General features: G+C 46.4%; 1 protein-coding gene and 1 pseudogene across 1 annotated transcript in view; one reads left to right on the top strand and one right to left on the bottom strand.

Moving 5' to 3' along the window:
* The window catches only part of SNTG2 (syntrophin gamma 2), a 192,357-nt gene that overhangs the window by 112,724 nt on the left and 69,902 nt on the right, over positions 1 to 9,731 (bottom strand). Inside the window, exon 9 of the mRNA XM_012810587.1 lies at positions 1,304 to 1,431. Within this exon, the coding sequence (XP_012666041.1) occupies positions 1,304 to 1,431 (128 nt within the window). The remainder of the gene's footprint in view (positions 1 to 1,303; positions 1,432 to 9,731) is intronic.
* Positions 3,791 to 5,715, top strand: LOC105887858 (annotated as a pseudogene).

Genomic DNA, 9,731 nt, shown 5'->3' with positions numbered 1-9,731 from the left:
ACCCATCCCTCACCCATCTCTTATCTATCCATCCATCCCTCACCCATCTCTTATCTATCCATCCATCCCTCATCCATCTCTCATCTATCCACCCATCCCTCACCCATCTCTTATCTATCCATCCATTCCTCACCCATCTCTCATCTATCCACCCATCCCTCACCCATCTCTCATCTATCCACCCATCCCTCACCCATCCCTTATCTATCCATCCATCCCTCATCCATCCCTCCACTCGCATGTCTGGGTGTCTCCTGCCTCTCCCGCTGTGCCCTCACCTCTGTCAGACTTCCTACTTCTACTGTGATGGGCCACAGTTAAAAAAGTCAAAATCAGAGCACCTGCTCTGGGGTCATAGCCAGGTACCACTAACACCATTAATACTGAATATCTAAATATAGCCCTTTCTCAAGAGCAGTGTTAGCTCAATCTTCCCTCCATTTAGGGACCTAGAAGGGACTTCAGCCATGCCCTTCCCCACATGCTTACTATACATTTGTGTCACACTCCCAACCACACACACACCCCGAACCACACATAAACCACACACAAACCACACATGTACACCCTCTACACACAAACTGCCCATGCCACACACACACTCGGCCCACCCACATGCCAATTAAGAAGGACAATGTTCAATTTTAAACAGCAAAATTCCTTTCCTTTGCAGACAGTTAGGCTAACTGAAGCTTTGCTATTTCCACACACCTGCCTTAAGGCTGAAGAAAGGAAATTCAGGAAATCATTACTTCCTGGGCGTCCCACAGCCATTGAATAATACAGTTATCCAGGCATGTCTTATTCCACCAGGTAGCTATGGAAACACAAACCTTTATAGTGACATCTTTGAAATTATTTAATTAACCAAGCTCACAAACTAGCGAGCATTTATTTAATACAGGTGCTAGTCTCCCTTCCTTTTATTAGTGAAGAGAAAGAGGTCATAGAGTTTAATGGCTTTACTATAATCAACCTGCACAAGGATGCAGCCATTTATTTCTAATCTGTTCTTCTTGCATTTAAAACTGGAAATAGAACTTCTTTTCCAAGGACTGTGTGGTGAGAACTGACAATGCACACCTTGCCAGAGACACAGCTGTCCCTGGTAATGAGTCAGCTGCTACTCTGACTACCATTTCCATTTTCCTGGACCCCTCACTCTCTCCCCAGTGCTGAGTCTACCTGGAGGCTGCACATGCACATGGCGGACACCCACTGAAGGGGCCATGGGCTGAGAACTGCAGGAGACTGGGCTCCTCAGGGGTTCATCAGCATCGCATCTCAGATGATGGCCACAGACCTTAATTTTTCTGCTCCAGCTTTGTGCCTGGAGATCCGTGCCATGGACAGGGGCACTGACAGGGCGTCCAGCCAGCGCTTCTCATACTTTGGTTCCTTAGCGATGGGTGAGGAAGGCGGTGACAGGGCCTGTGCGGAAACAGACAAAAACCAGTCACTGGCGCCCCAAACACGCGGGGGCTCTGCAGGTGCCAAGCCAGAGCCCAAACTGCTCTTAACTCATGGGCAAAGCTCACAGAAGAGACACATGATCCTCTGCTTGGATTCAGGTACTTTTCTCAAAGAACACAGTGCACCAGAGTGAAAGGCTAATGAAGAGGGGAGGGGAGGAGACCCTCCCAGGCTGGAGGGGAGCTGCAGACATGAGGGGTTCCAGGCCACACATGGCGGGGGTATGTGCAGGGGGACACCGGGCCAACGGGCCAAGCTGAAGTGCTGGTGTAGAGCCAGTATGGGGCCGAGACAGCCAGTAACACTGCTGATGACCTTCTCACGGCATCCCTTGCTTATCAGGCAACGATGCCCTGTCTATTCACTGGGCAGGGCCACTCCCCCCATCTGCTGCCCACCTTATGGGCAGGAGACCCTGAGGCACATCCCAACAGCACTGTGCACTGCGGGGGCAGGAATGTGTCCAAAGGTCTCCAGTCTGCAGACAAGACAATTCCGTCCTCCCTCTCTGCCCTCTCTGCCCTTAGCACTTCCCTGCCACCTGTTTACCTGTTTTACCCCCAGCCTGAACTAACAGGAGGAGCAAAGGTGCTCTGTGCTCAGAGGACAGACAGGTGGTTTTAGAGCAGGTGTGTCCCCTCGGAGCTGCCGCATCTCCCTGCTGGAATCACCCAGCGGGCCCTGGAGTGAAGCTACCTAACTCCCCCCAGACCTTCACCAGGCAGGGACTTCCCCTTTGCCCCTGGGAGGCTCACTCTTGGGTGCAGCTACCCTGAAATGAGGTGGCCCAGTGAACCTTGGAGCCCACAGCCCTGGCTGATCCTTCCGCATAGCAGGTATGTAAGTGCCCGGTCTCCCAGGGCACACCTGACCCTGTGGTGAACAAAATTATCCCACCCCATCTCCCCAGGGGGAAAGTTCTGGAACAAAATAGAGCTCTGTATGAAGGAACAGATGACCAGAACAGGTGCAAATCACAAGCCCTGGCCAAGTGCCTGCAAGTGTTCTAATGAAGACTGCAAATTGGATTTGTCACCTGGCGTTACATCAGATTCACATGCCAGACGTGGCTACCCAGACTTTATGTGCTACATTTTCAATCAGCCATGGTGTTTTGATAAGTACCATTTAGAATATAGGAATGAATATAGAAAATGGTTTTTTTTGGTAAGAATAGGGATGTGCTGGAGTGTGATGAATGCTGGAAACGCTCTATTGTGAAGAGTGAAGTCATCCTGGATCTGTGCATCGGCTCAGATATTTCAGAGTCACCTCCCACCCTCAGAATCTAGCAAGGGCTATAAACTGTACTGGCTGCGACAATTCTTTAGGCTGAATTCTAAGAAGTTGAATACCCAACTAGAATAGGCTGAATAATAATCACCCACGGATGAAAAGGCATCAGGTCCTAATCCCCGGACCCTGAATCATTAGGTTTGGAGAAAAACTTCTGCAGACATGGCTGAGTTAAGGGTATGGAGGTAAGGCCCTCAAGCTGGATTATCTGAACACGTCCCACTGCTGTCACTGGTTCTTACAAGAGGGTGGCAGAGGGGCTGGCAGAGGAGAGGGGACAGTGTGTGAGGGAGAGGCAGAGCCTGAAGCAATGGTTCAGCCACAGCCCAGAAACGTCTGGAGCCTCAGGAGCAGAGAGGCAGGAGGGACCCGCCCTGGAGCCTCTGGAAGGGCAGGGTCCTGCCCACACCGTAATTTTGGACTTCTGGCCTCAACAGTTAGGAGAGAACACACTTCTGTCCTCCTAAGCCAACAGGTGGTGTGGATTTGTCTCAACCTCCAAAGGAAACACGAATGTCAGCCATGAACTCTGGACTGCAGAGTCAGCTGCCCTGGAATCTGCTGCTGGTTGGCAGAAGCTTTTTGTATGTGGCAGCACCTTGGGCAAGGGGTCCTGGGGCCTCTCACACCAGCTGGTTTATAGATTCGATGCTCACAGATGCCCAGTGTATTAGGATGGTATCTGAGACTTCCTGTATCATAAGCTGGTCCTAAGACTGTGACATAATCACTAACTCACTCACTTCTGCAGTCAGCATCACCCAGCAAAACACTGCACACCCAGAATTCTGTGCTGCGGCCTGGCTCTGGCCGGCTCTGATATGAGTGAGGGAGCAGCTGCAAACACAGATGCAGCTCCCTGGCTCTCCTGCTGTTCACCTCGTGCTGTGTGGCCTGACTCCTAACAGGCCACAGACCAGTAGACTCCTAACTGGTGCACAGACTAGGGATGGGGACCACAGTTTTAGAACGCAGAACAAAGACAAACAGCTGGAGGTGGGCTCTGGGTTGTCCTCCTGACATGGCTTATGTAAGTGTATTAATTCCACGGCCAAAAGCTCAATAGCAAAAGTGGCAATATTGTAACATTTGAAGTTTAAGCTGAACTGTATTAATACTCATTCAGTGCTATTGTTTTCTGTTAGGTTCTAACAGGTATTTGTTTTTGGTGCATACATCAGAACAACGTTGAAATATCCTCGGATTTATTATTTACTGTGCATTTCAATTAGCTTTAGTGAAACACCCATTCGTCTAGAGAGGCTGCTGTAACTGCAGAATTTATCTCTATGCATTGAATTTCCACCCCATTGAATTTTTAGAGGATCTGCGTTCACAATACTCTATTGAAGATGCAGGGATTCGTGACCAGTAGTGGTTTGTGTGTTTTCTTGTGTGCAGCTTATGAATTGTCACTATGGTAGCTACTGTGTTAGCTATCATGTGCAGTTATTAGAAGAATACAGCAAAAACAACCCTTAAAATGTTATAGTGGATTCCACAATATACAATATGCAGCATACAATAAACGAAAATGAACAAAATAGTATGAATTCTTTCATAAAATCCTCTTAAAGTTCATTTTTTAAAATACAGGATAAAAAGGTACTCCGCACTAAGAAAAACAACTTTTTCTTCATAAATCAAGCTGAACTTCAAACCCTTGGTGCATTTTGGACCCAGCGTTCTGTGGTCACAGCCCTGCCTGCACAGCGTGGGGACACCACAGTTTCCTACCCTCAGGAGAGCAGCAGGTCACATGTGCCAGGCAGATATCGCTGAGGTCGCAGGGCCAAAGGTGCCGCACACTTGCACAAATCCACAGCCTGAATGAGTCGACCTCCCGCACACAGCAGAGCTTTCTGACTTGAACACTGACCCCAAATTTGACATCATCTTAACAGCTTGCAGGAGCAATGAGGCTGTTCCTGCTGGCTGAACCCACAGCCTGCAGGGTGCATCCTCTGCTTCCTAGCTGTTCATAAGGAAGTGCAGAGGGCAGCACTGCCACCAGCACTGCCGGTGGCCGGGGGCAGCCGCACCAGGTGAGAACCAGAACACCATTTCCTTTACTGTATTTATGATGCGGTCGAAAGTTGCCAGAGAAGGCTCCAACGTGGCTCCGTGGCCATGCAGCATGTCTGCGATGGTGCACTGGTGGCTTAGAGATCCAGAGCCCTGTGCTGGAGATCTGGTGACTAGGTGCATTTCTAATCCAAGGACAATGAAGGCAGCTGGTTCTACTCTCTCTTTGTGCACAAGGTGGAACCCTGGAAAGATGCCCACTCCACCCCGCTATCCAGCCAGGAGACCAGCAAAGTGTACAAGGACCAGTTCCACAAGGTGAAGCCTGAGTTTCTGGACGCCCACAACAGCCCGATGGGGGCTGTGCTGCCTGAGCTGCACCTGGATGAGGATTATCCTGCTCACTTGTGGGCAGCTGGAACACGTGGGAGGGGAGCCAGACCGGGCAGTGCACCTGTGGGATTCTCGGGAGGACACACGATCAAGCTCAAAACAACCAGGAGTACGTGGAGCTCTGAAAGGTGTGGAGCCAGATGCTGCGATCCAGGAGAAACCAGCTGTTCCTTGAGTTCAGCTTGTGGAATGAGCCAGAGCCCAGAGCAGTTCCCATTTATAAACTGAGGACCTGCAAGCTCAAGCCAGGAACTATGATCCAGTGGGGGAACAACTGGGCTGGGGCCATCAAGTACCAGCGGGAGAACCAGGAGGCAGTGGGCAGCTTCTCCTCACAGATAGGAGAGCTCTACATGGTGTACCATCTCTGTGCCTATAAAGATCTGCAGTCTTGGAAAATACTCAAAATGCTGCCTGAAGGAAGAGAGGCTGGGATGAAAAGTCTACTGGATAGAACCCTTGTTAGGACACATGGCGTCTGGGATCAAGATGCCCTTGAAGATACGGCCTCTGCAGTGGTGCTGCTGAATCTCCCCCTTCTTCCCCTGCTCCTTTAGGGCAACCCCAGACAGGTCTTGGTCCTGATGTCTTGGTTTACTGTCGGCTCGTGGGAGGACTCAGAGGCAGTGCTCAGCTCAGATAACTCAGGGAACTGAAAGACGGAAAGGTTCTGAGGATACACCCCTCGGCCTAGACCCTTCCTGGCTGCCCCACCTGCCTCCTTCCTCCTGCTGGGAGTGGTTTCTATTATCCCTGAGTGAAGAATAGCAACTTTTAGGTTTTCTTAATCTCCTCCTGAGAGTCCTCCTCTCCAGACCACTGGTCCCCAGTTATCCACATGGAAATCCTTAATTTAGCTTAGTTCCACAAAAGGTAGCATGTCCAGGGGTTAGAGGTGGGCTGGGAAGAGAGGGGGTCAAGCTGGGCACTTGGGATTTCCATGGTCCCCACTGGGCCACACACCTGGTGGACAGTCTGAGCCAAGTCCCTCCTGCGGAGGAAAAGCCTGGAACTGCCGCAGAAACCCCTTAACTCAGCAAGGTCCAAAGGAGGCCTGGCCATTCCACCCAGAGAGGCTGGGAAGAGGAATGGGAGTCAGCAGAGATTTAGGGGCAGAGATAGACATGTAACAGGAAGCCAGAAGGTAGAGCTCAGAATTTAGAACTTTGAACCGCAGAATTTAGGATTTGGAACACAGAGTTGGGAAGATAGAACACAGGTGACAGAATACCACTTTGGGAGGGGTTCCTAATACTAAATGGATGGAGAGTGGTTTGTCTGTTTCTCCCTACATACAGGAGTTGAGAACTTGAATTTGAACTTCTAGCCCTTCTATGCAGGGAGTGTCTCCTACCTCCACCCTTCTTGAAGGCAGCAGTACAGGGTGGGGTCTGTATTTCCCTTATTCTACCTCCCTTCTCCCCCACTTGGCATTCTGTGAGTTCAACCCTCATTCTATAGGGTCCCCAGTTGTGTGGAGTGGGGTCAGTGACTCTTGGGGTCTTCTTGGTGAACCCTATACCTCAGGAAGCTTGGGGTAGCTTGATTCTACCTCCCTTCCAAGAAAACTTGTGCTGGAATTGCTGAAGGAACCAATTAAATATTTACTGTAAACTGAAAAAAAAAAAAAGTGCCAAAGAAGCAATGAAAACAAAGAGCCACTCTGGCTTGACCAGTCACTGAAGAGCTAGCCCGACATTAGCATTGAGATGCAGTAGTGGCTCTGAGATTCTCATTCACAAACATCAGGGGAGACTGACTCCCAGCATGTTCAGTTCACTGGACTTAGAAGGTGTATCCCATAGACACTGGCTGCGCCCAGGCCCTGTGTATCTGATGACAGGGAGGGTGAGGGGAGGAAAGCTTTTGTTGGCAAAGGTGAAGTTGACACCACTGCCTGGAAGCCCTTGGGGGATTTCAGATACTCAGCAGCAAAGCTGGCATCGTCCTTCCCTCATGGAGCCACCTTCCTGGGCAGACGCTCTTTCTAGAGCACTTTATCTGAACAGCTGCTGTCCTGGAGAAAGAACTTGTGGCGCTATTTGAGAAAGTCCTTGAGACAGTCTTTATCTCAGGATTCAGCACTTTCCAGAACATTCTGGATCAGGATGGATCTGTGGACAGAGCTAGGCTGTGTCACAATGGGTGGGGCAGGAAGACTCCGGCCTCTGACAGGTGAGTTTTACAGGTATGCGGTTCTAGTAGAATTCATTCAGAGAAATTGAGTCCCTCCATCCTCCTCAAAATGATTTATAATAGGCACATTTTTGACAGAGGTAAAATAGAATACTTCCAATAGACTCTTTATAAAGTTGGTTGTCAGTGAAATCAGACAAAAGGAAAAGTCTCCAGATATTTCACCTGGGAGGCACCCAGATTAACAGATGTGCGTACTCACTCTTGGTTGGGGTATAGTTTGAGTCTGCATTTCATGATCATCACAGGAATCTGACCACATGCTTCTAAGATTAGGGAAATATAAAAAGGTAAAAAAATAAAGAACCTCACCACCCACTATGTATGTTTGTCATGTTATTTTTTTTCTATTCAACTTTTAAAACTGAGTTGTAAGGCATATAATAAAGACATAGAAGAAAATTCTATTTATAGATGATAAAAAGTAGAATTTGAAGACACAGATCTGTTCTCAGGAGGCTTCTAAGCCTTTGTGCTTTAATGATATTGGTTTCTTGATATGAAAATGATTATTATTTTGTTCTATTTAGCTATTCTTTGTATGGGAAGAATGTCTTTTTTCTTATTGGGTAATTCTCAATGTAAATAATATCTACATTTACATATGGCTTAGTGGCAATGGTTGGAAGGGAACAGCACTATGCATTTGTTTTACAGGACTGTCTGACTGACAGCAGTTCTCAACCTGTGGGTCATGACTCCTTTTTAACAATGAAAGTACATTGCAGTATTAGGAAAGTTGAGAACTACTGGACATGATTTCAAGCTTCCTCTGAAAAGCCGGATGGACGCAGGGTGAGTGTAATTAAGGTGGTTTGTTTGAAATCTCTCTCCTTCTCGGTGGAGGCACGTATTGTTATACCCTGCCCTAGTAGCACGCCTTTTACTGTATCCAATAGGCTTTACTGTTCTGTGTTCTATTTTAATTTAGAAACCTTTTTTGATATTCTTCTTAATTTCACCATTGACCTAAGAGTATGCTGTTTAATTTTCATGTATTTGAAAAATTTCCAAAATTTCTCTTATTAATTTCTACTTTATCCCATTGTGGTTTGAGAAGATACTGTATTTCGATGCTTTCAAATATGTTGAGCCTTATTTTGTGGCCTCACCTATGATTTATCTTGAAGAATATTCCATATGCTGATGAAAAGAATGACCCTCCTGCAGCTGTTGGATGGCATATTCTGTAAATGTCTATTATGTCCATTAGGTCTAATGTATACTTTAAATACAACATTAATTTATTTACATTCTGTTTAGATGACCTTAGTGCTGAGTGTGAAATGTTGAAAGCCCCAGCTATTACTACATTGGAATCTATGTTTCCCTTAGATCAATAATCTTTGTTATAAATAATTTATCTGGGTTCTCTCGTGTTGGATGAATGTATGTTTAGAATTGTTTCATCCTTTGTATGACTTGATCTCTTTATCATTATACAATGACATTCTTTATCTCTTTTTACAATTTTTGGCTTAAAGTCAGTTTTAGCTGGTGTAGTACAGTTATTCCTCCTTACTTCTGGTTTCTGTTTAATAGAATATATTTTTCTATTCCTTCACTTTCTGGGCTCAGGTGTCTTTGTAAGAGAAGTGGGTTTCTTGTAAGTAGCATATACTTGGGTTCTTTTTTAAATCCACTCAGCCAGTCTATAGCCTTTGCGTGGAGAATTTAAGACATTTGTATTCAGAGTGATTGACAGGTGAGGACTCACTCTTGTCATTTTGTTAGCTGTTTTCTGGGTGCATTGTGTGTCTTTTGTCCCTTTATTTCCCTCTTATGGTTTATCATTGCAGTGTGGTGGGGTTTTGTACTGGTAATGTTTGAGACCTTTCTTTTTTTCATTTCTGTCTGCTCTACTGGAAACCTTTAGACTCATGTGTTTTCATGATAAAAGATATTGTCCTTTCACTTCCAGATGTAGGATTCCCATAATCATTTCTCATAGGGCTGGTGTCATGGTGATGAATCTCCTTAGTTTTTGCTTGTTTGCAAAAGATTTTCTCTCTCATTTCTGAAGGACAGCTTTATGGTATAACATTTTTGCCTGGAAGATGTATTTTATTTTCTTTTAGAACTTTAAATATATCCATTTGCTCTGGGACTGTAAGTTTTCAGACGAGAAATCCACTGTCAGTTCTCTTATGTGTGACAACATTTTTCTCTTCCTGTTTTCAGAATTCTGTCTTTGACTTTTTCCAGTTTGATGATATTTTTGAAGATATGTTGGGGTTCTCTCCATTTGGAGATCTTTTAGCTTTCTGTGTCTGGATGTTTACATGTCTTGCTAGACTTGAGAAGTTTTCAGGTCTTATTTAATTAAATAAGTTTCCCATGACTTTACC

Source organism: Otolemur garnettii, unplaced genomic scaffold, assembly GCF_000181295.1.
Source record: "Otolemur garnettii isolate 467f Iridium unplaced genomic scaffold, OtoGar3 scaffold00139, whole genome shotgun sequence".
Classification (NCBI taxonomy): domain Eukaryota; kingdom Metazoa; phylum Chordata; class Mammalia; order Primates; family Galagidae; genus Otolemur; species Otolemur garnettii.
This window is presented reverse-complemented; position numbering and strand designations above follow the sequence as displayed.